The 26,735-nt window shown below is 39.6% G+C and overlaps 1 protein-coding gene across 2 annotated transcripts in view; it reads left to right on the forward strand.

Annotated features, from left to right (window-relative positions):
• The window catches only part of grm8a (glutamate receptor, metabotropic 8a), a 455,282-nt gene that overhangs the window by 325,631 nt on the left and 102,916 nt on the right, over positions 1 to 26,735 (forward strand). For both annotated transcript variants that reach the window (XM_072454896.1, XM_072454897.1), the window contains exons 3-5: positions 7,247 to 7,382; positions 10,189 to 10,343; positions 15,658 to 15,795. In XM_072454896.1, coding sequence (XP_072310997.1) covers positions 7,247 to 7,382; positions 10,189 to 10,343; positions 15,658 to 15,795 — 429 coding nt within the window. The remainder of the gene's footprint in view (positions 1 to 7,246; positions 7,383 to 10,188; positions 10,344 to 15,657; positions 15,796 to 26,735) is intronic.

A 26,735-nucleotide genomic window follows, 5' to 3' on the forward strand; every position in this document is an offset into this window, starting at 1 on the left:
TATCTTGTTTTGTGCTTGGATGTAGTGCACTTTTTATTTTGACGAAACAATACATTTGTTCGTTCATAACACCCAATAGCCTGGAAATAAAATTAAGCGCCACATTTTCCAGAGTATAAGGCACAAGCCCAAAAATGCACATCTGCAGAAACTTGAAGGCCTAAGCTTTCATATGTGGGCTGTAAGATCCTCTATGATAAAAGCAATGCCATTTAGGTATGCCCAACCACAGGTTAATTTAACTTTTGTGTTTATGGGAGTGTGAGTTATTTTAGCTAGAAGGCAGCTCTGTTCAAAATAACATTTTCTAAAGAGCACCAAAGGCTCACATCTCCTCCACTGTTGCGGAACAGAAGTGTGTTCTGTTCGCACTCAATAAACCTACTAACAGTGTTCACAGGGTCCGGAATGGGCTGGTGCAATTCTGTGCGTTTCTTGGTATAATAAAAACATTGATTAATAAGTGCCATGTTTTCAAGTCTATACATTTATTAATTAACGTATTGGATTGGACATTTACCTTGGACTTTCTTGAAGCAGCAGCACAAAATGCGATACAAATCCATAGAGTAATTACATTTATACAAGTTTCCCATTTTTTATGAACAATTTGATATTATATCCTATACAAGCAACTATTCAACACTGTATCATAATTATTATGTTGATAATTTTGTGGTATAAAAGTTTATTTGTGGAATATGGCAGTGCAAAACATTGATATTTACACTGCGACTAGATTGCCCGTTACCGTGGGAGATTAAAATTAAAACACAGCGGTCCCAGTGTTAAACTTAACACGGTTAGTGAAATATGCTTTACATGTTATATATTATCCTGAATGTAGAATGTGTTTTGTAAAATTTACAATCTGATTTGCATGGACCAGGAAGTGTTATTTATTTCAAATTTCAATCTGTTGCTCTCACTTTTTTATTACTTTCAAATATATATATTTATATATATATAACTATCAATATATATGTATTGTATGTATTGACCTGAATTATTATATATATTAACTTTAGTGCTCAATTACATTATGCTACCCCTGATTCATTCTACTCCTTAAAAAGTTTGCCATACAAATAAAATTAGATAAAATAAATGTCCTCGCTGAGACTAATCTCGTCAATTTTCTCTCCCCCTCGTGTGTGTGAGGAGGTCGATGAAGATGGAGGAGAGAAGAGCAGTGCTAATCAAACATTTAGTCATTTTTGTTTAATGCTTTCAGACAAAATGAATGGATCTCAAAAATGAAACGGCCTTAATTACAATTCACAAGAGGAGCGATGGGTGCACTTAATTTTGAATTTATCTGGATGACCTGCGCACGCGTTCCTGATTCGATTATCAGCAGATGGGACGGTGAGGATGAGAGACTGAACGTATCAAGCGCAGTCGAGACATCTCAAGTCTCGGCTTCAAGAGAAACAATTACGTTCCAGCGTGAACTATCAATCAAATCATGATACGAGGACAACTGATTGAAATGAGTTTTGCTTTTGCTCTAATCTGTCATATTTACACTGTAATTATGTTCATTAACTCGAGCCATGAAATGGAAAGAGCCATTGTTATTCGCCAGTTTGTTATTATTGGCTCGAGAGTAATAAAATAATGAATACCCATATCATAAAATGACTCTATAGGGCCCCCTGACTTTTACCGTATTTTCCAAACAATAAGTTGCACTGGAGTATAAGTCGCATTTTTGGGAGAATTTATTTGATAAAATCCAAGGCCAAGAACAGACGTTTAATCTTGAAATGCAATTTAAAATAATAACAGATGAGAGAACATGGTGAATAGGTGTACGTATGCTAACGCTAACACCTTCAGCTACATGAGGCACAGACAGAACTGTGGTAAGTGTCTGGTATGTTAACGTAACATATTAACAGTTATTCAGATAACTATAGCATAAAGAACATGCTAACAAGTTTACCAAAGCATCAGTATTACCCCAAATCACTAAATCCATTGAATTCTTCTTCCTCTGTGTCACTTCTAAACAACTCCACAAACTCCAGAGGTAGAGGAAGTGCAGATTCTTCTTCTGCGTCGCTTAGAGCTTAGAGCGTCCTCTTGTGGTTGTCAGTGAGAAAATAATCAACATGTGAAATGCAGTTGCCAGTGAGAAAATAACGAATAATATAACATATAAGTTGCTCCTGAGTATATAAAACTATGAAAAAAGGTGTGATTCATAGTCCAGAAAATACGGTATGTGAAAAGTCAACATTGTCTGATTTGTAATAAACTTTGTCACACTTTACAAAACCAATTAAGTTTAAAATGTCCCTTTTTTAACGGTATAGTTTAGCTGCTGTTGTCTGGCCATCCGATTTGAATCAGATTCAGTATCACACATGAAAGTGGTCTGGGTCGCATTTGAAAAAAATCTGATTTGGGCTGTTAAAATCCAATCCAGTTCATATTTCGAAAGAAGAAAATCGGATTCGACCAATAGTGTGAACGTAGCCAACTGCTTTCATAACATGGACTTTTAATGCTTCCCAATGACATTCATACGTCTTTAGCAACAAAGCGGATAACAGAGATGTCCAGTTGTAAGGCATCCCACTGTTTTATACTGCGCTCCTTTTCCCCCCCGACCTGGATCTCTCTTTTTAAATCGATACAAGGTCTTGTAGTTCACGCAATCAATTCTTTCTCATCTCTCCAAACTTTTCTCCACTAAAGCTGCTTCCTTTTCATCCTCGCTCATAAAACCGAGGCATTATAAATGGCTTTACTATTGATCCATGTCCTCCATTTGTCTCTCTGTGTTTCTTTACATAAGTTTAATGAGCAGGTTGTGACATTAGATCATCATTTGTCATCTAACTTCTAAAGCGCAAATTTTATTTTGCAATTCCTGCTTTCAACTACTCCCATGTGATTAAAGGGGATGTTGATGTTATCTCGTGTCCTAACCTTGCAGATTTCCTTTCCGTGGGGGATCAGAGGATGCGCGTTAATAAGTGAAGTTATGTTTTTTAATTGGTTGTTTTTTTTTTTTTGCAACTTCAAAGCAAATGAGTGATAAAGGTGCAGAGTTGGACCATCACGGTGGTTGTCAGGTGTCTCTATGGGGAAGGCAAGTTCTGAATGAAGTGTTCATTTTGGAAGTGTGATGGAGTTATTGATGTCTGTAGTAGAGGCTATGAAGAAGCACATGTGTAACCTCTCTGCTTGAAGGGCCACTTGCTCGTCGCCATGGAGATTTGATCACTTCACCCAGAATGTTCCTCAGTATGAAATAAACTTATCCATCTTAATTGTTCAAGTTAGTGGTTTTTATTGTTTGAAAAAGCAACACACATTAAAAACATATATATTCTCTTACTGTGAGCAGGTTCACCTCGTCACTGATCTGACCTGTAACTTGGCCTGGGGGCTTCACACCATAATTAACATAGTTTTGAAATTTTGATAAATACATCCAAACTAGACACAAATACAAACTAGAAGCATTATTATTAGACTGATTAATCATGTATCTTATATTTCGCCCATTGTTCAAACAAACAAAGCTTTTATGTCTTGGTAGATTTGTATACTGCTACGTTTATGTATGCAGTCAAATACAATCAAATCTCTAAATCATCGAAGAAGTTTACCTGGAGAAAAAGTAAATATAATTTAACAAAAAGGTGTATGTTTCACAGTACTTACTGTACGTGAAAACAAAACTGAGGGAACGTTGAGTAGTAGTAAAGTAGAGTTTTACTATGGAATGTGACGAGTTAAAAAAAAAAGAAAAGAAAACTTCCTATTCAATTTTGATCTTTAAAACCATTGTGATGGAAAAATAGCAGAATAAAACACATTTTTATTGTCGTTAAAATGAGAATGGTTGTAGTTAATACTTGGGAACATCCTGTAGTTTTGTTTTGTTGATAAAGTTTCCACTAATGTAGTACAATACAAAAACTATCCACAAATGTGGGGGGAGGCACAATAAGCCTTGGCTTCTGCCTTCACCTGGTCAAATAACAAATATGTATTTCTTATCTTGTTTTGTGCTTGGATGTAGTGCACTTTTTATTTTGACGAAACAATACATTTGTTCGTTCATAACACCCAATAGCCTGGAAATAAAATTAAGCGCCACATTTTCCAGAGTATAAGGCACAAGCCCAAAAATGCATAATAAGAGTAAAAAAAACAAACAACATATATAAGTCGGGAGTGTCTACAGAGCCGCGGCACGTTATATGGCTCTGTAGACACGGCCATTTAAGTCGCACTGGATGATTTGAGAACGCAGGCGGAAGAGCGCATGCCACTCCCCCGTGCGGACTGATACAACACACACGTGCGTTTGTTCATTAGGGCGACGGAGCGCATCGCATCGCTCGTCTCCCGTAGATTTCTGTCTTCTTCTGCGTCAGCTCGAACCGTCTATCTCCGTCTTCATTTTGTCCCGTACACTGAGGGAACTATATTATGATAGATCAATGTAATCGGCAGTCCAAGCCACGAGGAAATAAGACTTAAATTTGGGCCAAAAAAATCGTCCATTCAACCTTTAACGTAACATATTAACAGTTATTCAGATAACTATAGCATAAAGAACATGCTAACAAGTTTAACAAAGCATCAGTTTTACCCCAAATCACTAAATCCATTGAATTCTTCTTCCTCTGTGTCACTTCTAAACAACTCAACAAACTCCAGAGGTAGAGGAAATGCAGATTCTTCTTCTGCGTCACTTAGAGCCTAGAGCGCCCTCTTGTGGTTGTCAGTGTGAAATTAATCAACGTGTGAAATGCGGTTGCCAGTGTGAAAATAACAAATAATATCACATATAAGTCGCTCTGGAGTATAAGTCGCACCCCGGCCAAAGCTATGAAAAAAGTGCAACTTATAGTCCGGAAAATACGGTACTGTCTTGCTATGGGCTAACGTGCTAAGCGCTTTACTCAATGTATCTGCAGTATTACAAGAACTCTTCAAAACGACAATACTATTGTTGTAAATACTTTCACTATCACTACTGTTACAAGTACTGATATGTGTTTTACTACTTCATCTATAACTGCGCCAGCAATTTATATGATCAAGTATTGAAAACCTAAAAGTCGACAAAATGATAAAGCCTTCAAGTGGACGTGTGTTACTATGGAGACAGTTCTTTATTGGAGGAGTGAGGCTTTGAAGCAGACCACTTAATCACTTCGAACATCTCCAAGGACACACAGAGGTAAAACGAGCGCGTCAATGTGTAAATACTGCACTCGCGTCGCAATAATCGTAAGATTTATTTTTTGACATCATGTTTATCAGTGTGAGGGGATCAGGCAGGGTTGTCCGGTGACAGTTTTCTCTATTTAGTGATTATCCTTGAGAGGCATTTGATTGTAATTTGGCTAACGAGTGTTTGTTTGGAAAGTGGTTTAGTTGACAGTTCTACGTGTATGTAATTAAGGCGGGATGATGCAGTGGGAGTGACAAATGGGCTAGAACAGGCAGGAGGAGATGGGACAGAGTTCACCACAACGGGAAATAACCAAACAGAAGTGATTATAGCAGTTGTTGTAGATGTTGTAGTTGTTGTAGCATTGGCAGACATTCAAACCATATAACTACATTAAAGGAATAACGTATGATGGTTTTCCGGGGAGAGGTGCATTCTTCAGAAAGAAATGTAAATAAGTCAATTTCCAATGTCCCTTTTTAGAGAAACTTTTTGGACGTTTAGTGTGCATCCATGTCACATTTGAGTCAGTCTAGTGTGTTTTGATGTATAACTGTCAGCCTTATCTATAAGACCTAATTAAACATAAATACTACCAAAAATGTGCTGCATGCTAATTCTCCAGCGTGTTGCTTCTGACCATGAACCTGCTAAAGAGCTTAAATATGCACAATCACTACATTTATATACACTCCCGAAAAAATACCATAGATAACTGGCCTAGTGTTGATTAAAACCAATTCAGAATTCATGTAAACCTGGGAGCTCAGTTGAGGTGACTTGATTCCACTCTCAAACATCGCACATCTAGAGAAGTTATATTGTTATATTCCTGCTGCATGGGACAGTGTAGTCGGATCACACTGAGGACAGACTAGAAGAGCCTTTCAACAGTACGAGAAACATACTAGTCATTTTACATCAGCAGAGACGACACCCTAAAGTCCCTCAATGCGGACTAGCTTTGTCTTGTTTCATTGTTTTGGTCCGCCGCGTCAAAGTGAAAGTAAAAACGACCCTACCTTTTAAAACCAAACTGTCTTTGTTTACATGTTAGGACTACACGGGGACATTCCCATCCTTTGGTAATGTTAAATAGAGGGATTCTCATTTTTCACCAAACGCCTCCTTTACCCTTGCTTTCAAACCATCCTTTCTCCCTGCTCAAAATCATCACCTCACTGTCTTCAGATGTGGTTCGTGTCTTTGAGGTGGATGTGGACGGTCGATTGCCGTCTGCCTTTTGTGTTGATACAGTCTTTTGTGCAGTTGCAGATCTGAGCGTGTCTGAAAATCAAATGTTCAACGTAACTGCGTCTGCCAATAGTGTGGCTTCTACTCACTGCACTGTTCCCATTCTGCACTACATCTGTACATTTAAATTGTTTGTCTTTAATGCATGCCTTATCTGATATATCTTTTATAGCTTTTTTTATTGTCAGTGTTGTATGTTGCACCGAACCACCAAAGCAAGTTCCAAGCCTGTGTATTTTGTTCACTGATAATGGCAATAAACCTATGCTATACTATGCTGTATGTATGAGAGCAGTTTTTATTAGCATGTTTATTAGCGCTACTGCTAAATTACAAGATGCACCTGAGTAACAGCCCCTTGCTCGGACCTAATTCTTCTTTTTTAATTTGTAATTGTTTTTTTAATCTGGTGTAGACTGGGACAAGAGTGGCCTGAAGTTAGTTGTGCATGTAAACGTAAAGTATGTGACTCTTAAAACAGAAGGTCAGTTAACTGCTTGTCTGCAAGAGATGTCATTGCTTTGCTTAGCATCTATAACTTTATGGAGACAAGCAGATGAAACCAGTAAGCCAAGATGGAAAGGCCATTCTACTTACTATGTGTGGACAATAAAGGATTATCTTATCTTATCTTATCTTACTTACCGTACATAATCCCTTAATTGATTCATAGAGCTCCAAAATGTAACTTGATGATGAACCGAGCAGAACCTGATTTGATGCAGTAAGACGGCAAAGAAATGAATCACCTAATATTTCCTTACGTGTCCCTTTTTTTTGTCCCAGGAGGAGTTTGTATCGCCCAGTCCTTGAAAATTCCACGGGAGCCCAGGATGGGGGAGTTTGACAAGATTATCAGGCGCCTGCTGGAGACCTCCAATGCCAGAGCCGTCATAATGTTTGCTAACGAGGACGACATCAGGTAAGAGTGAACGGCGGGGGTGCCACTGCGCTCATGTCCGCTGTGGAGAAACGTTTTGAGAGGGAAAAGACGGCCCATTAATAGCATAAATGTGGCTGTCTTGAGTTATGCCTGTATTCATGAAAAAATGTTTTTTTTAGGCGTAAACACTGGTAAATGTTGTTATGAAAATAAATGGTTCAAATGCAGATGGTCCGATTCCAGAACCTCTCATTAACCGGTCCAACCACCGCCGCTAATTTCTGTCACGTGTCCCTCAAATGCGGAAGACATCTCTCAAATATTTTCGAACATTCAGGACCAAATATATAACTTAATTTACCTCAGATTCACAGAGTTTAGTGCGTCGCTTGTTGACTCAGCAGAAGTCTTATTTATTTATTATTATTAAAGGTCCCATAACATGCAAAATCAACTTTTCAGAGCTTTTAACCTTCTTACATTGCTATTTGTGCTTCATATATGTACCCAGAGTGATTCCCGCAGTTTTTATCTATAGTACAGACTATATCCTTTCCTCGAATCTCCAAACTGACGGGGGGGTGGGTGCAAGACCGCGTCATAACCACAGGCCCGCGTCACCATCCCCCCTCTCCACCCCCTCCCGCCTCCCTCAGCGCGGAGCCTGGGGGAAGGGGGGCTATTTAAGTTAGCAAACATGACTTCTTTTGTTTGTTTGCTGCCGCGGACACAGCTCGTTATTTGTCGTCAACATGCCTGGTTTGAGAAAATGTGTTTTTGGCTGTAAAAATTGCGTCAAACTCTTTACTTTGCCGAAAGATGACACAGTACGTGAAAAGTGGCTGTGTCCACGCTGTCACCTCTGCCTCCGTTTACACCCCCACCGTCTCTGGGGTGGGCGGGGCACACACGCGCTCTCTGAGACTACGTCACGGGTGGGCGGGGCACACACGCACTCTCTGAGACTACGTCACGGGTGGGCGGGGCACACACGCACTCTCTGAGACTACGTCACGGGTGGGCGGGGCACACACGCACTCGCTGAGACTACGTCACGGGTTGGGCGGGGGAGCCAGATCGCTCTTCACAAGGGTGGGGGCGAATATCAAACCAAGCCGTCTGCATTTCCGGGTTGGTGAGGGGGTCCAAGGTCTGGGTGATATTTCATAACTATTATGTTATGGGTGTTGCACAACCCTTATTATTATCAATTATACACTTAGGATAGAGTGAAAAAAGCATGATATGGCACCTTTAAGTTATTTTTATGTTTTCCTCGAAAGCCTCCATGTTTGTTTAGACAGACAAAGCGTTTGTCTGATTGTTTAATCCGCCTGTCAATCACTCCCTTTGGAAATTGGAGCGACTGGGTTGGATTCCAGACCCTTCTGCGTTTGAAGAATGTAGGAGGGACTGGTTGGTCAGGCAAAAGACATGCACAATACGGTTTCATCTTTAGTCCTGACTCTTGACCAAGCCAAGCTCAATACAGCCAATCCTCTATAGATTAATAGATACTCAAAATCAAAACTAAAAGATGTTTTTTATTTTGTTTTGAAAAAGAAACAATGAAATAGAAGCCATGTCAGCCAGCCATGCTTTGAAGTGTTACTAAAATGTAGGTCTCACACCATTACCTTGAGAAGCACATTAAGTCAAAGGCGTTGTACTTCTTTGTACTGGGTTTTAAGAAGAGAAGAAAATGCACAATGACTTCTGAAAGAAAACAGTAGGGGACTAAAACAATTAACACTAAGCCAGGACACATACTGAGAGTAATAATAAGTCATTTAGGTTTAATAATATGAGTTGTAGAAAGACTGCATGGTTTAAATGTAAATGGATGGATTTTTCATGTTTCATTGTTCACTCTTCTCAGGGACTGACGATGGAAACGTACTCTAATCCAGTGTTTACATCGACATTTCTGCAGCTCACGTATATGGTGGATCTGGAAAGGGTTGATTGATGCATCACCAACTTTTTTTTATTTTACCACAGTTCCTAAAATCGGGTAGTTTTATGTTGAGGTCCTAAATAAGGCTAGAACATCCGTGTGGAGATTAATATTCGTCCAAAGGTTCTGTCTGTGTTCAGCTTAGCTATGAGATATTAAGGTTCAAGGTTTTGACCACTTGTATAGCAAAAATAAAAGAGGAGACATATGTATTTGATACGTGGGAGTAAAGGACACCCCACGTGGGATGTGTTCATTTGCAGAGAGAACCTTCAAATGCAATATTACTCATTTGGAATTTTAAGGTTCTATCATCAGCACATGTCAAAACAACCATTTATGTTCCAGTGGTCAGATTATTTTAATCAAACAACTATTTTAGAGAATATTCCATACATTTAAAAGTCAAATTTTACTTTTTTTTAATTCATATTCATTTCAAATATTTAAACATTACCTGTATGTGGCAAAAAGATTAGGCTAGCTGATAACTTTTTAATAACACTTGAAGTTAAAGTGACGGCACCGGCAGAGGTCAGGCAGATTAACTCCAGAAAATCAAAAAAGAACAACAACAAACAAAAGAAAGAAATGGATGTAATGTCCACATTTGCAGTTGAATTTGATCGGTAAATTTAAATGTATTCTGTTTTCTGATTGGTTTAGGCCGATAGAATCTTATTACAGCAAGTGGATATTTGAAATTAAAAGAGTTTTTGCTCATAACTTCCTCACAATTGCACCAAACTCTTTCAAATGTGGACACAGTGTACAGAAGTGACCCATGAACCAGAATATACATGATCTACTGTTCATCTACTGTATATATGATGTTAAGTTACCTATGTGTGCATCTTGAAGTGTCATTTTGATGTCTGTCTCTTCCAGGCGAGTCCTAGATGCAGCCAAAAAGAACAATCAGACAGGTCACTTCCTGTGGGTGGGCTCAGACAGCTGGGGGTCTAAAATCTCCCCTGTGCTCGGTCAGGAGCGGGTGGCCAAGGGCGCCATCACCATCCTGCCCAAGAGAGCTTCTGTGGACGGTGAGATAAACATGTGATAAACCCAGCGTGCGCATGTGGCGTGTTCATGTGGCGGGTTCATGTGGCGTGTTTGTGTGGCGTGTTTGTGTGGCGTTTTCATGTGGGGTGTTCGTGTGGCGTGTTTGTGTGGTGTGTCCGTGTGGCGTGTGAATGTGACGTGTGAATGTGGCATGTTCATGTGGCGGGTTCATGTGGCGTGTTTGTGTGGCGTGTTCATGTGGCGTATTCATGTGGCGTGTTCATGTGGCGTGTTCGTGTGGCGTGTTCATGTGGCGTGTTCGTGTGGCGTGTTTGTGTGGCGTGTTCATGTGGCGTGTTCATGTGGCGTGTTCATGTGGCGTGTTCGTGTGGCGTGTTCGTTTGATGTGTTTGTGTGGCGTGTTCATGTGACGTGTTCATGTGACGTGTTCATGTGGCGTGTTCATGTGGCGTGTTCATGTGGCGTGTTCATGTGACGTGTTCATGTGACGTGTTCATGTGGCGTGTTCATGTGACGTGTTCATGTGACGTGTCCGTGTGGCGTGTTCGTGTGGCGTGTTCGTGTGGCGTGTTCGTGTGGCGTGTTCATGTGACGTGTTCATGTGACGTGTTCATGTGACGTGTTCATGTGGCGTGTTCATGTGACGTGTTCATGTGGCGGGTTCGTGTGGCGTGTTCGTGTGGCGTGTTCGTGTGGCGTGTTCGTGTGGCGTGTTCATGTGACGTGTTCATGTGGCGGGTTTATGTGGCGGGTTCATGTGGCGTGTGAATGTGACGTGTTTGTGTGGCGTGTTAATGTGGCGTGTTAATGTGGCATGTTTGTGTGACGTGTTTGTGTGACGTGTTCGTGTGGCGTGTTCATGTGGCGTGTTCATGTGACGTGTTCATGTAACGTGTTCATGTGGCGTGTTCATGTGGCGTGTTCATGTGGCATGTTCATGTGACGTGTTCATGTAACGTGTTCATGTGGCGTGTTCATGTGACGTGTTCATGTAACGTGTTCATGTGGCGTGTTCATGTGACGTGTTCATGTAACGTGTTCATGTGGCGTGTTCATGTGGCGTGTTCATGTGACGTGTTCATGTAACGTGTTCATGTGGCGTGTTCATGTGGCGTGTTCATGTGACGTGTTCATGTAACGTGTTCATGTGGCGTGTTCGTGTGGCGTGTTCGTGTGGTGGGTTCGTGTGACTTGTTTGTGTGGCGTGTTCGTGTGGCGGGTTCATGTAACGTGTTCATGTGGCGTGTTCATGTGGTATATGAGAATTTTTTTTTAAAAGGCACTCAAAGCGCTTTACATCAAGGAACCATTCACACACGTTCACACACACGTTCACACACCAGCGTTCGCAGACACTGTACGCTCAACGTAAAAATGGTTGAATGTTTTAAAATATTAAACATATTTAGTTTAGAATAAAAAATAATAGAACTATAATATTAGCACCCATATTTACAAAGAATTTGTAGAAAACTGCCTTTTGAAAGATCTTTCGGAACATAAGTCACACCTTTTTTCATAGTTTGCCGGGGTGCGACTTATACTCCAGAGTGACTTTTATGTGATATTATTTGTTATTTTCCTACTTGCAAGAGGGCACTCTAGGCTCTAAGTGACATAGAAGAAGAATCTGCACTTCCTCTACCTCTGGAGTTTGTGGAGTTGTTTAGAAGTGACACAGAGGAAGAAGAATTCAATGGATTTAGTGATTTGGGGTAAAACTGATGCTTTGGTAAACTTGTTAGCATGTTCTTTATGCTATAGTTATCTGAATAACTGTTAATATGTTACGTTAACATACCAGACACTTACCACAGTTCTGTCTGTGCCTCATGTAGCTGAAGGTGTTAGCGTTAGCATACGTACACCTATTCACCATGTTCTCTCATCTGTTATTTTAAATTGCATTTCAAGAGGAAATGTCTGTTCTTAGTCTTGGATTTTATCAAATAAATTTAACTCTAAAATGCGACTTATACTCCAGTGCGACTTATAAATGTTTTTTTTCTTCTTTTTTTGGCTGGTGCCACTTATAGTCCGGAAAATACAGTATTTCTGATAAAAACTATTTATTTTGTGTAGAGCTTAAGCCCTACTCGAATGTTTTAAGTGTATTAAAAACGAGCCTCCTTTTCTCTCGACTAGGTTCCCAGTGTTTCTTAAGAGCACGGTAGACACTCAGTTATTCCCTACACCTATAGATCTATTACAAGTGCTGTGTGCCCCAAGTCAAATATCTAGAGTTACCTTTCCCAGCAGGGACCGACAGTCTGCCGCGCCACTGTCTCCACAATGCAGCCGGCAACAGGTTTTTACCATTAGTCCGGAAAGTGTGCTCTCATTTGCTCCCTGTCAGCGCTTCCTATTAGATAATTGACTCCTGGAGGGACACAGAAACGACATCATGTAAAGCTGAAGTCGGAAATAGAGTGAGCGAGGGGAGGGGGGAGAGGCGAGGGGTCCGTGGATGAGTTTTAATGAATCAAAGGCGACTTTTGCTACGGTCAATGACAGAACGTCCGCCTTTGGTCATCTGTACTGATAATAAACAGTGGCTGTAAATCAGATTGGCCCAATTCAATTTCTGACAGTTATTCTTTCCTATAAACCTCTACTTGGCTGTGACTGACTAACTGCATTTTATCAACGATCCATAAGTCCACTGGCTTGGCAGGAAAATATATCTTAAAATTGTCGAGGGATTAGGTGATTGGATTATGCTTGTTTGAAGGTGAAGGGCATGAAGATGATAAGTGTTAGTATGACCTCCTGTTTATATTATGTATTTATGTATAGCTTCATTTTCCACTGTGAATAATCTATACCTACATTTTAAAGCGCTATCCTAAATTGACCAATGGAAACTAGATGAATTGACTAATTGTGAGGGGTCAACAATAAAAAAAATATCTGGTTATCTGGACTATACAATCACAAAAACACACATGAAGCGACTTTTTTAGCAGAGACGTTACAATTTTGACTTCCAGATAGAGAATAATGTATTTTGAAAAATCTAATTGTGCAATAAAAATGTGTCTTTATTATGTTATTACTATTACTTGTTGACAATTGAAAATATAACTGCTGACTAATCGACTGATAAAATCCTTAGTTTCAGCCCTGCATCACCAAATCCTGCTGCCTAACTTGTAGGAGAGAAAACTGAATCAGCCATTTGTGCAAAAATTTAAAAAAAAAAAAAAAAAAAAACGACTGTTGTGTATTGTCTGCATTGTGTTGTGTTTTAAACTATTTGAATTCTTTGCAAACTCAAAAGATTGTACTGGGATTTGCTGTCTTATTTCTTGGATTAGCCTTTTCTTGTCATTTTGCGATTAGATACAGCGGGATTTGCTTTAAATAATTGATTTATTTGTATAAGTTTGAGCCTCCAACAAGAAGCTGCAATTGAGCCGTTTCCAACTTTATTTGTCCACCATGTCTTATTTGCAAAGACGTGACATGGAAGCGTAAGGCGTGACTCTGCAGTTTGAAGCGTGTAATCACCAGACGCCGACACTTCCAGATGTGCTCAACCCGCTGATCTGCCTCGGCTCTAAAACAGCAGTCTGTCAGCGTGAGGACGGGCCAGCACAGGTGCACTCTGGGTAGTTTGTTTGACACGTGAGGAGATTGATCAAGGCAGCTGCTCAAACATCTTAGGCATGGTACTGGAAGCACAATCTGTGAAACCAAGGGGAATTATCACAGATAACGTGACAATGCGAGGTGTTGTTTACGTTTTCATAAGACGACTGAAATACTTTTGATCATTAGTAGTTTCCTAAGCACATTGGGCATCGCACAGTTGACTTCATCGTTTAGTTTTGCCATGTGCAACTTCCTCAGTGGAGTGGAACACATTTCTTAAAATGAGTCTCCTAGAATCCTCAATTAAATCTTCCGTTCACTTTGATCCCGGCTCAAAGAGAACAGCTGACTCCAGTGTAGTATTGTATCACACTCTTGACCCTTTTCATTCTGCCAATAGGTCAACGCTTAAACCATCTCGTAGTAGCTCCTCGTGCACTCTGGAGCGAGGAGTGTGGTCTGAAAGCAGCCGAGTCACTGCCAAATCTGTGGTTAAGGTGAAAGAGTTTGGAATTGGATCAAAACAGCACTAAAAAGCCTAAATAAAACAATGTAAATCCAGTGAATGTTCAGTCTTATAGTACAATTGTCATTAATTACTTCACAGCAGGAATATGAGTAATACATCCACCTTGATCCAACTATGTCTCAATCATAAGAGTAAATTCTTTCCTAATTGAGTTACCCTGAACTTCTTTTATTTTCTTATTTAATACACTAGTTTGAATTGGCTTCTTATACTAGCCCTTATTTATTATTTTTAGATCAAATAAAATAGTGTCACCACAGCCTTTCTAAAAGTGTATAAAGTATAAAGCAGACTTCCCAATTAAATGGCCTCTGAAAACAGCAACACACTGTGTTTTTGTCTTCCTCATCTCTTTTTGGTTCCTCGTCACTTTCGCCGCTCCAGCTCGTGACAGGTTGGTTTCCATTTTTATGACTGGTGAAATGTGCTCCTCTCTTCTGCACTTATTAAATTGGACGTTCAGTGGAGGATATTGTGTAAGAGTGGTTTAAAATGTTTGCTCTGGGCTGTAGCATTTGATGGGAGCAGCAAATAAAGAAGTGGAGTGGAGGCATTATATAAAATACTGACGCAACGATTTTACGGCACGAGTAACAATTGTAGAAACCAAAATATGTAAATAGCCAAGATGCTTTCACAAAGACCATTTTTGAAACAAAAAAGAAGTTTGTTGTTTGAATAGTTTTTGAAAGGGGAAAAAGCAGCAGAAAAGTGGATGACATGGGTAAAAAGTAATGATGTTAATAAATTGATTTTGTAGGATACTTAATAGAAAATTATAAAAAATAAAAAATAATATACCCAAAGGTAGAATGTTATTAGCACTTTCCCCGCACGGCTTTACAAAATGATTGATATAATTCCTCTTGCCACAATTGTGATTTGTCTTGCACATTATTTATTTATTTATACTTTATTTATTTTCCCCCTCCATTCCTTATTAGGAAATGAGAGGTTTTGTCTATAGTAGTTTTTGTTTATAAGAGTGTTTGGTTATAAGAGTTTTTTGTTTATAAGAGTTCTTCTATTAAGAGTGTTTTTAAACTTCCTATAAGTTCTGTCCTTTTCCTCTGTATCTACCTGTGTTGCAACAATAACATTTCCCCATGTGTGGACAATAAAGGAATATCTTATCTTACATCATGATGTGAGTTGGATTTGCTCACAGTGATTTGATTTGGTTTCCCTCCTTTTCTCTTTCTCTTTCGCAGCCTTTGACCGCTATTTCAAAAGCCGTTCCCTTTCCAACAACAGAAGAAATGTCTGGTTCGCCGAGTTCTGGGAGGAAAACTTCAACTGCAAGTTAGGCATGCACGGAAAACGACCGGGCAGTTTGAAGAAATGCACAGGTAAGACCCTCTCGCCTTCTGAACGGGAACATCGGTCACAAGAGGAACTATTCAGAGCGCTCAAATGAAATGGTTCTGGCTCGAGTGCGGTTTACGCTCAGAATAAATATTTTGCTCATTTGAGAAGTAGTGTTTTGGCTGCGTCTTGTAAGCCGGCCAGCCGATCTAGCAGGTGGTCAGTTATAATTAGGCTCGTCTCTTCCTGCTCTGCATCTGCCCGGTCCCACTGCACTGGTCACTTTTTCTGTTTCTGCCTGTTAAATCACGAGCGCTAACCTCATCAGCTGAAACGCGTGAGGGATTTGAGCGCAGAAGCTTTGGTCAGACAAACAGTGTGCCCTTGGTGAGTTTTTCCTGAACCAACTTAATTAGAATTACAAATCAGAATCATCTGTGTGGCAGTGAGTCACAACCTGCTGGACAAACGTGCACTGTGTTTTCCAAATGTTCTCACTTCCATTGGTTCTGGTTTGAACCTGTTTAATGTTTAATCTTCATGTAAACTTGGTTTAGTTCTGTTCAAGACCTGGATTTATCTTGGTCTAGTTTGTAGTGTCTCAAATTGTAGATGTTCAATTTAGTGATTAGGGAGAGTTATTTAGCAATATTATCATGAGATGGGGCACCAGAGTTATTTACTCAAAAAGGCTAAATACACGTTCCAAAATCGCGTCTCGTCAAGTCTGAAGAGAGAGTACCGGTTTATTGACCTTCTACTATTTCATATAACTAGGAATCCGAGTTATCTTTTGTGTGGTTTATTCAGCAAATTAATTAAATCAGCAAGGTTGAATACACAGACAGTTTCCAACAGGTGAAACCAACAAGTCATAACATATCTACTTTAAGATGCAAGAAATCTGGTTTAACTGGGGTTTTGACTATGAATAAACAAAAAGGAGACGCTTTGCTATATTGGCAACTAGACAATAAAAGAGGATTTGCTGGGGCTTGGTGAAGGGGGAAAGACACTTCTGCAAATTAAGGCCACGGAGCTGAGATTGGCTTACTGGTTCGGTCCGGCGTGGTCCTGTCTCTGGGGTGGTCCTGTCTCCGGGGTGGTCCTGTCTCCGGGGTGGGTCCGTGGAAAGGAACGGCGGAACCTTATTGTGTCTTCAACGAGACACAATAAGGCATAAACTAACAAAATACTCTTAAAGACACCAATACTTAAGTAGTACCCTGGTCACATCTGTGTCTTAAAAGCTGATGCTGTGCTGTACATCAATTAAAGGGGCTGTAGTACTTTTATTTGTGTTCATATAATAAAGTAAAATCTGTTTTGCCCCAGTACAAATATATTGTAAAAGTAGCTATTTGGGTGAAAATTAGTCATTGTGTGTTCTCTGCTTCTAATTATAGAGCGCTTTATACTTTGCATAGCATGAAGTGTGCTGTTAGCATGCTAATTGTTGTTAGCATTACTGTCATGGCAAAACTCACTCAAGTGTTCTCTGAAAGTTGTTCTCTGGTAAGTGAGCGTTGCACTTGGAGTACTGCAAAGAGTTTAAAACGAACTACTTCTGTTTTTTAAGACAATAAAAGTCAGGTTCAACTGCATTTTCTTTCTCCCTGTGGGTCATTGTAGGCACATTGAGCACAACACCACGCTATAACCAGAAAGAACGCCATCACCCACTTGTTGATCCAGTCCTCCTGCTTTATACTAGCATAAGTACTGTACAAATAAACTGTGTGTAGTTGTACTCGATGCTGATGCTGCTATTAATTCTCATAATAAGGTTTGTGAGGGCGCTGACTCCCATTGACTCTCGATTAGCAGCAGCATCAGAACTCTCTCTCTCGCTCTTGTGCGTTGAGGTGCTCCGTAGCCGAGCGACAGACAGCGCTAATTCCTTCTGGTACGGGTGGCGACCTCTGAAGCATCAACACAGCAGCCAATCAGACGCCGGCTGTTCGAGGTTGCCAGGGTGACACCGCGGCCGATGGAAATACAGGAAACGTCTGTCATTTCTTGAATTTTGGACGGACAAATAGTAATGTGCGTCTTTGAAGAGAAAGAAATGTTGGAATAGGAACTGGAGAAAACGCTAAAATCTAAATAAGTGGTGACATTTTACAGTAGTATGTGACTTTATGGTGCATGCAGTATTTTGAGAAGTATTACAATGTCCATGACCGTTAGAGACGTAACGACAGCAGCAAAAGTCTTACAGTAATATCATGATAATGTCAATCCTCTTTGTGGAAATGTATTGTTTTGTTGCAGCAGCAGCTAAAAAATGAGCACTACATAGACCATGATCCTTTGCGCCGTTTAAGTGCAGATAACATGAAGTTATGAATGAACTTTTTAAATCTTAATTATTTTGACAATGACAGTAATGAGAGCCATTTAAATGAATATATAACTTGTGTTTATTCAAAATATCACAATGAGAGACATTTTGTGATTATGTGTCAAAGATTGTTACATCCCTAATGATAAACCACTAAAGTATAATTTGTGACATATTTATTTTTACTGTACTGATTTTCTACTAAAACTACAATACCACTTTTTCCAACTCAATGGGGGGTATTTGGTTACATATTTTTGTACCTTTTGAATAATAGTGGTGTAAGTAAGGTACTCTTACTTATTTACCTTATTTTCTGGACTATAAGTCACTTTTTTCATAGTTTGGCCGGGGTGCGACTTATACTCTGGAGCGACATATCCCCATGTGGGACAATAAAGGAATATCTTATCTTATCTTATATATGTGATTATCACATTATTATATAATTTTGTTATTATTATATTATTTTCACACTGGCAACCACAAGAGGGCGCTCTAGGCTCTAAGCGACACAGAAGAAGAATCTGCACTTCCTCTACCTCTGGAGTTTGTGGAGTTGTTTAGAAGTGACACAGAGGAAGAGGAATTCAATGGATTTAGTGATTTGGGGTAAAACTGATGCTTTGGTAAACTTGTTAGCATGTTCTTTATGCTATAGTTATCTGAATAACTGTTAATATGTTACGTTAACATACCAGACACTTACCACAGTTCTGTCTGTGCCTCATGTAGCTGAAGGTGTTAGCGTTAGCATACGTACACCTATTCATTATGTTTCCCTAAACATGCGACTTATACTCCAGTGCGACTTATACATGTTTTTTTTTTTTCTCTATTATGCATTTTTTGGCTGGTGCGATTTATACCACGATTTTTATTCCGGAATAAACTTAAGGAAGGGTTTTGGTTCTTCTTCCCACTGTAAGAAGGTGACAAAAGCTTTTAGTTGACATTATTGACATTTTTCAAAGCTCCTTCAGATAATAGTATTTCCGTCTTTTGTATTTATCCTAAAATACTAGATTGCATGCATTTAAAAGATTATGTTTTGCCCTTATAAATTTGTATTATTTTTAATTAATTATTTGTATTTCAAATGATATCTTACTTGAGAAGTAGTCAGTTTCCTCAAATTCTAGAATCACATCCCGTATCTGCCCTGATTATCATTTCCATCTGAAGCCGTCATTGATTACACAACCTAACGACTCAAGAACAATGTGTTTCTCGCTCCGGTGTGAGAGTACGTTGTTTTCTTGTGTTCAGCCGTGAGTGAAAGCGCGATGCAGCTGTAATACTTTGTACAGGGCTTAGGAGGTGTGCAGTACGGTAACAAAAAAAACGTAGGCCCGGGGGGAACAGCGCTCAAAGCAGACACAGATCTCGGATAAGCTCTTCACATCCTCACCAGCATCGCACACCAGATCAGGTTAAAAGCAGCAACCTCTGTGTTAGTGCTCTCCACGTAATCCATACCTGTCGCCCCCGGTAACGTGATTCAACAGGAGACTGAGCAGGCAAAGCAGTGCATCGCGAGTATGAAGTGTATAGATGATAGGTATTATGTATGTCCACTTAGGACATATAGGTATATATGGTCATGAAGATGAGGCTGAGGAGGCTGCTTAAGGACCTCTCCCACATTTGACAGCGTTTTAGTGAATTAGGTTCACTTTGGTTGTAGTTTTGGTGATGGTTCTTCTTCTTCTTCTTCCTAGATGAACTGTGGACACTGGAAGGTAGAGATGATAGTATTGTCTGGGTTCTCATGTCCACTTGATGATTCTTCTTCTTCTTCTTCTTCTTCTTCTTCTTCTTCTTCTTGTCTTCGTCTTCTTTGTCTTCTCCTTCTTTGTCTCCTTCTTCTCCTCCTTCTTCTTCTCCTCTTCCTCCTCCTTCTTCTTCTCCTCCTCCTTTTTTCATCCTTTTCTTCTCCTCCTTCTTCTCCTGCTTCTTCTTCTCCTTCTTCTTCTCTTCCTTCTTCTTCTCCTTATTCTTCTCTTCCTTCTTCTTCTCCTCCTCCTTCTTCTCCTCCTTCTTCTTCTTCTTCTCCTTCATCTTCTTCCCCTTCTTTGTCTCCTTCTTCTCCTCCTCCTCCTCCTTCTCCTCCTTCTTCTTCTCCTCCTCCTTCTTTTTTCATCCTTCTTCTTCTCATCCTCCTTCTTCTCCTACTTCTTCTTCTCCTCCTCCTTCTTCACCTTCTTCTCCTTCTTCTTCTTCTCCTCCTCCTTTTTTTCATCCTTCTTCTCCTTTTTCTTCTTCTTCTTCTTCCTCAAGTCCAATTAGGTTAATTTGGTCAGTGCTGCCCATGTTTTTGAGAGTCATGGCACGCTTTTTGGTTGAATTTATTCCACAGCACACACCACCTACTAAAATATGATCAAATCCCAACATTTGGGAGAAAGTGATCTTTAAATGTAGCTGATGGTGTCCTTGCCACTATAGCAGTACTTTAGATGTGGCTATGGCGATTGTTTTGTTTTCTTTTGGGTGAAGAAAGTTGCTCAGGACTTTAAAAAACCTAATATATTCAATTAAAACCATGAATCTGACATTTTTTCAAGGTTGAACATCACCAGGAAGATCACATAAGGTCTTCAAGTTTATGAATCTTATAGTATTTTGTTATACATTGATTTGTTACAGTGATTAAACAGATTTCACCGCTGTCGTCCAACATTGAGCAGTAGGACGACCATGCCATCTGTAAAATCTAGAACATTCACTTCAAGGAACATCAAAATGGAATAAAATAAAATTACCATTTCTGAGCATTGCAAACGGGAGAACCAGCAGGACACGCTTAAGTCTACGCAACAGGTACAATCTGTGGACCAGAAAAATATGCAAAATACATTTTATTCAAATCTGGATGGATAATATTGAGACATTTTGAATCAATGCACTAAACACTTAATGCCTCAAAACTTCTTAAGTTGATAAAATACAGAACGCACTTAGCTTTTATTCTAGTCTACCGAGTATTTGCCGTCTCTTGAATATGAACTGCCTCAAAGATGTTTATTTTCCCTTACTTCAGTCACTCGACTCAAAATGAAGCATGTATTTTCAGATGCATCAAAAGCCACCCACAGAATGCCAACTGCGCTGAAAAGTCCTTAATCCTACTTTATGCAGATCTCAGTTCCAATTGGTTACCGCGCTTCAATTTTCCGCTGCTTGCAGGTGTCAGTGTCTACATTTAACTCGCCCACCAGCCCTGTGCCGCTGTAATTCCCATGGTGCACTGCGGGAGGGCAACGATGTCTCTAAAGGACGGGAACGGTGGCAGCCTTCCATGCACCACAGCGCCCCGAAATGTACTTGCAATCTGACAACCATTTTAATTCAAAGCAAATGGTGACTCCGCAGTACACACGCTTTTTCTGATCATAAACTTGTATTTTTTATTGTCCATCTATTAAAGTCGTGTATGTCAGATTTAAATGATCTCTAAACCACCGCCATTTCGTATTACACAATATTTCTCTGTAAATGTGACAAACTGGATCCATAAATATTTTTGACTTTTTTATGAGCTTTAATATTACATTCCAGTTATGAGCGACTCTTGAGTAAAACTGCAGTATTAATAATAATGTATATTTTATGTAGCCCTATCATTCTGAGGCAGATTTGTGCTGTGCTGATGGAAATGTGTGCGCCAAAGCTTTTCTCATTCTGTAATGTCTTATTATTATGAAAAACAGTAATGGACTTTTTCAACAATTTTTTTTATCAAAAAGTAAGCACAAAAAAAAAAAACAGAACGCACACAATCAGAATTTTTGGGGATTTTACAGTGAAATCATAAATCGTCGTGCAAAGTACCTCACTTCCTCTCAAATAATACGGGAATTTTGTCATGACTCAGACCTGCTTTTGAACGTCTCTCTTTACATTTCCATGAGTGGCGATTCCATACATCGCAGGCTTGACTGATACAAAATGCAGATTGATGAAATAAGATAAAATAACCTTTATTTGTCCCACAATGGGGGAAATTCCAATGTTGCAACACAGATTAGGTACAGAAACAGATTAGGCACAGAAGTATAATAATAAAGAAACAGATAACAGATAAAAAAAAAAAAAAAGCTCTCATAAAAAAACTCTTTTAAAAAACAACTTGCAGTACTGGCTCTGTCTTCTCGGTAGATCTACAGATATATACAAAACTTTATTAATCCCTCTCAATCCTACTTTGTTTCAGCAGCTCATTTGTACAAACATAAAACCACACAAATTCATCCACAAGCGCAAGAAACATTAGCTTTGTGCGTTCATTATCTACTTTTTTTAACCACTCTTTCCTCACTGCAAAAATGACATTATATTTCTCATTTTTGTTTAAGACACTGAAAAGATATTTCATGAATCCAATCATGCTAAAAAATAAATAAATAAAACAGGACGTCATTGAGTTTTGTGACCGGTTATGGATCGGACACGTATGAACGCTGTCAAGTATCAAAAGTAATCACCATTTACACAGCGTCGTATCGATTTAACGCAACTTGTCAAACCGTCTTGAGCTAGATCCCTTGTTTGACGCTCATTTTCTCCTCTGTATTATTGATTTATTCATCTTGCTTTGGCAGATTAGAGCTAGCCCACAGCCAGACAAATATGGACATACCTAGAGATTTGTGTTGGCCAGTACAGTTGGCAGATTTCCTCATTTGCTAACTTACTTCTTTATGAGTGGAAATGCGCCCGTGACAGCCAATTATTGATGTTGTTTTTTCGGCGAGCAGAGCGCTTTACCGTGTTGTCATGTGCCCTCAACGTGTTTGATAAATAAGGGGGAAAAGCTAATGATCCCTCCTGTATGATAATATATTCACCTCCAGCCACATCAATTAAACACTTAAAATATGTATATCATCATTTATTCCAAGAATCATCTGCTTCTACATCAAGAAAATTAGCAACCATTTGTGAACTTGCATCTTGGACTATTGAAGGAAACTGTAAAAATGAATAAAAGGTGAGCGCTTGTGGAGGAGGGGACCGTATGTGTCTCTAATTGATGTTTAATTAAGGAGCTTGTCCAAGTCATTAGTCGGCCTGTCACGCGTGGTCCCATCAATCACAGTGTGTGTAAAACAGAGCTGGCACGCCATGAGGGGGCGGAGGCATCCCACGCCGCGCTTAGCCATGCAGCGTTAGCGTTAGCAGCACAGCCACAATCTGTTATGTTGTATTCAAGGGGAGAAATGTCAAAAAAACAAATTAAACCCATTATTGTGAACAAGTAGTTATAACGTTGACGCGCATATTAAACAGACAGATTGTTTTTTTTCCAATTCTTATTATGTATTTATTTTCAATTTGGATGGTTTTGTTGCACTAAATGTTATAAAATGTCCTTACTCTGAGAAAGATTGCATTTCCACAACATTGACTCTCACTTGTCTTGGAGGAGCTTTCGTCTGCTTGTTTCCATGCAATCTCGTGTTCCTTTAGCTATAATATCTCCAGAGAGAATGTTCTGAATATGGTTTTTAACTTTCTATTTCCATGGATTTTTAAAAAAGAATAATAATACAAAATCAGGGAAAGACGCATAGAAAGAACGACTAAAATATAGGCTAACTAGTACAGTACTTTTACCTCAAAGTCAAAGAAAAATACAGTGCCAGAGAATACCAGAACATTAGAAAAAACACACAAACAAACAAAACAACAACATAACACAAGAAGTAGCACAAGGACAACATCCTCCTGTTTTGCCGCTGTAGGGCAGTGTGCATCTAATGTGAAACTCTATTTCCTAGTTGGCAGCTCAGCCAGCACCATCTGTTGGAGAAAGATAATTGAAACATATAGTTTTTTACTGTTAAATAGCAACATATAACCTTCATGTTGGTACCATGAGCAGTTGCTGAGTTGTATAGTGAGTCATCAAAGTTAACCGTGTTTTTGTTCTTCTTCACAATCGGAGCACAACCCTTCAATGAGTGTGCTTCTGGAGGATTTTGTCCATTTTAATATAGATCTATGGTAAAGTTACAAACAGTGATGAGGACTAACTCAAAAAAAGTGTCTCAGTCCGGAGTAGCTGGATAATTCTACTGTATGTCATTTGGAAAACCCCCTGAGAACCCGAAGAAAGCGTCACCGGACAAGAGTAGAACATGCAAACCCCACAGAAAGAACGCAAACAGATGAGCTGAACGTTGCACCTAAAAGAGCATCAGCAATAAAATGTATAAACTGATTGTGTGTCTGTGCAATGAATGCAATTTTAATCAAGATTGGGGTTCGGATGCATTCTGTCATCGAATTGTCAATGATATGGGTCTTTTTGATGGAGAAGTCCACGGTCAGTGAGTGGAGTAGATTTCAAATTTCACAAAAAACTATATACCGTATTTTCCGGACTATAAGTCGCACCAGACAAAAAATACATAATAGAGAAGAAAAACATATATATAAGTTGCACTGGAGTATGAAATGCGGTTGCAAGTGTGAAAATAACAAGTAATATCACATATAAGTCGCTCCGGAGGGTAAGTATAAGAATAAGTATATAAGTATAAATATAAGTATAAGTCGGACCCCGGCCAAAACTATGAAAAAAGGTGCGACTTATAGTCCGGAGAATACGGTATATATTTTTTTAAGTAAAACAGCAATCTTTAAAATCTGCCATCTTTATGTTCAGGAAAGCAATGTTTCACTTGTTTTTAATGAGACCAAAAAATGTGTCAAAACAAGTGACATATTGATCCATGTTTGCCTAGCGCTAGTGTAACATAACCTTTTTCGGCAAGTGTAGTGAAGGGTTTCTGAAGAACTGATGCGTCGCCTTTAGCTTTTAATCAAGATGAGTATTATTTACAGATTTCTGCGCCTACTGGCCTTCATGCTTATGCAACACGAACAAATAATCTGGTCTGAATAAGCCTAAAGGCGAATATGGAGATGATTCGTCTTTGGGTTTCTGCAGCTCTTTTATGAAACGCAGCTAACTGTTGATCTGCACTCGCGCTTTCTCAGATCGCGCCCCGCCCGCTCTGCCCGTGGTCTCCTGTGGCATTAAGAGCGAGCGGCAAGGCTGGATCTCATTTAGCAGCTGTTGGATTGAAAATGGAAATGTGATGTGTGGAAGAACCGCAATAACGTGGAGGAGCTCCAGGCCCAGCTCCGTCCTGCCATAACAGTGTGTCCTGAATCATACCAAGTGGTTAGCGTGAATGTTTATCACCCAGCCCGTAAGAACATTTAGTATTTGAAGAAGGTATTCGTTTGCCTGGTAAACTGGTGTATTTATTGACATTAGGAGCCGTTGTAGTTGCAATAGCTGCATTGAAAAGCGGTTTTGATATTTTTTGTAGGAGTAGTAAGAGTATTAAGAGGAGTACTATGAGCAGTAAGAGGATTAGTAGGATTAGTAAGAGGAGTAGTTGGAGCAGTAAGAGGAGTAGTAGGATTAGTAAGAGGAGTAGTTGGAGCAGTAAGAGGAGTAGTAGGATTAGTAAGAGGTATGAGTAGTAAGAGGAGTAGTATGAGTAGTTTGAGCAGTAAGAGGAGTACTATGAGCAGTAAGAGGAGTAGTATGAGCAGTAAGAGGAGTAGTATGAGCAGTAAGAGGAGTAGTATGAGCAGTAAGAGGAGTAGTATGAGCAGTAAGAGGAGTAGTATGAGAAGTAAGAGGAGTAGTATGAGCAGTAAGAGGAGTAGTATGAGCAGTAAGAGGCGAAGTATGAGCAGTAAGAGGAGTAGTATGAGAAGTAAAAGGAGTAGTATGAGCAGTAAGAGGAGTAGTATGAGCAGTAAGAGGCGAAGTATGAGCAGTAAGAGGAGTAGTATGAGCAGTAAGAGGAGTACTATGAGCAGTGAGAGGAGTAGTATGAGAAGTAAGAGGAGTAGTATGAGCAGTAAGAGGAGTAGTTGGAGCAGTAAGAGGAGTAGTTGGAGCAGTAAGAGGAGTAGTATGAGCAGTAAGAGGAGTAGTTGGAGCAGTAAGAGGAGTAGTATGAGAAGTAAGATGAGTAGTATGAGCAGTAAGAGGAGTAGTATGAGCAGTAAGAGGAGTAGTATGAGCAGTAAGAGGCGTAGTATGAGCAGTAAGAGGAGTAGTATGAGTAGTAGTATGAGTAATATGAGTAGTATGAGGAGTAGTATGAGTAGTAAGAGGAGTAGTATGAGCAGTAAGAGGAGTAGTATGAGCAGTAAGAGGTATGAGTAGTAAGAGGAGTAGTATGAGCAGTAAGAGGAGTAGTATGAGCAGTAAGAGGTATGAGTAGTAAGAGGAGTAGTATGAGCAGTAAGAGGAGTAGTATGAGCAGTAAGAGGTATGAGTAGTAAGAGGAGTAGTATGAGCAGTAAGAGGAGTAGTATGAGCGGTAAGAGGAGTAGTTGGAGCAGTAAGAGGAGTAGTATGAGCGGTAAGAGGAGTAGTTGGAGCAGTAAGAGGAGTAGTATGAGCAGTAAGAGGAGTAGTTGGAGCAGTAAGAGGAGTAGTATGAGCAGTAAGAGGAGTAGTATGAGCAGTAAGAGGAGTAGTATGAGCAGTAAGAGGCGTAGTATGAGCAGTAAGAGGAGTAGTATGAGCAGTAAGAGTAGTATGAGAAGTAAGAGGAGTAGTATGAGCAGTAAGAGGAGTAGTATGAGCAGTAAGAGGAGTAG

The sequence above is a fragment of the Eucyclogobius newberryi genome, unplaced genomic scaffold, assembly GCF_026437365.1.
Source record: "Eucyclogobius newberryi isolate DKJ021-1_F unplaced genomic scaffold, fEucNew1.0.hap1 SCAF_2, whole genome shotgun sequence".
Lineage (NCBI taxonomy): Eukaryota > Metazoa > Chordata > Actinopteri > Gobiiformes > Gobiidae > Eucyclogobius > Eucyclogobius newberryi.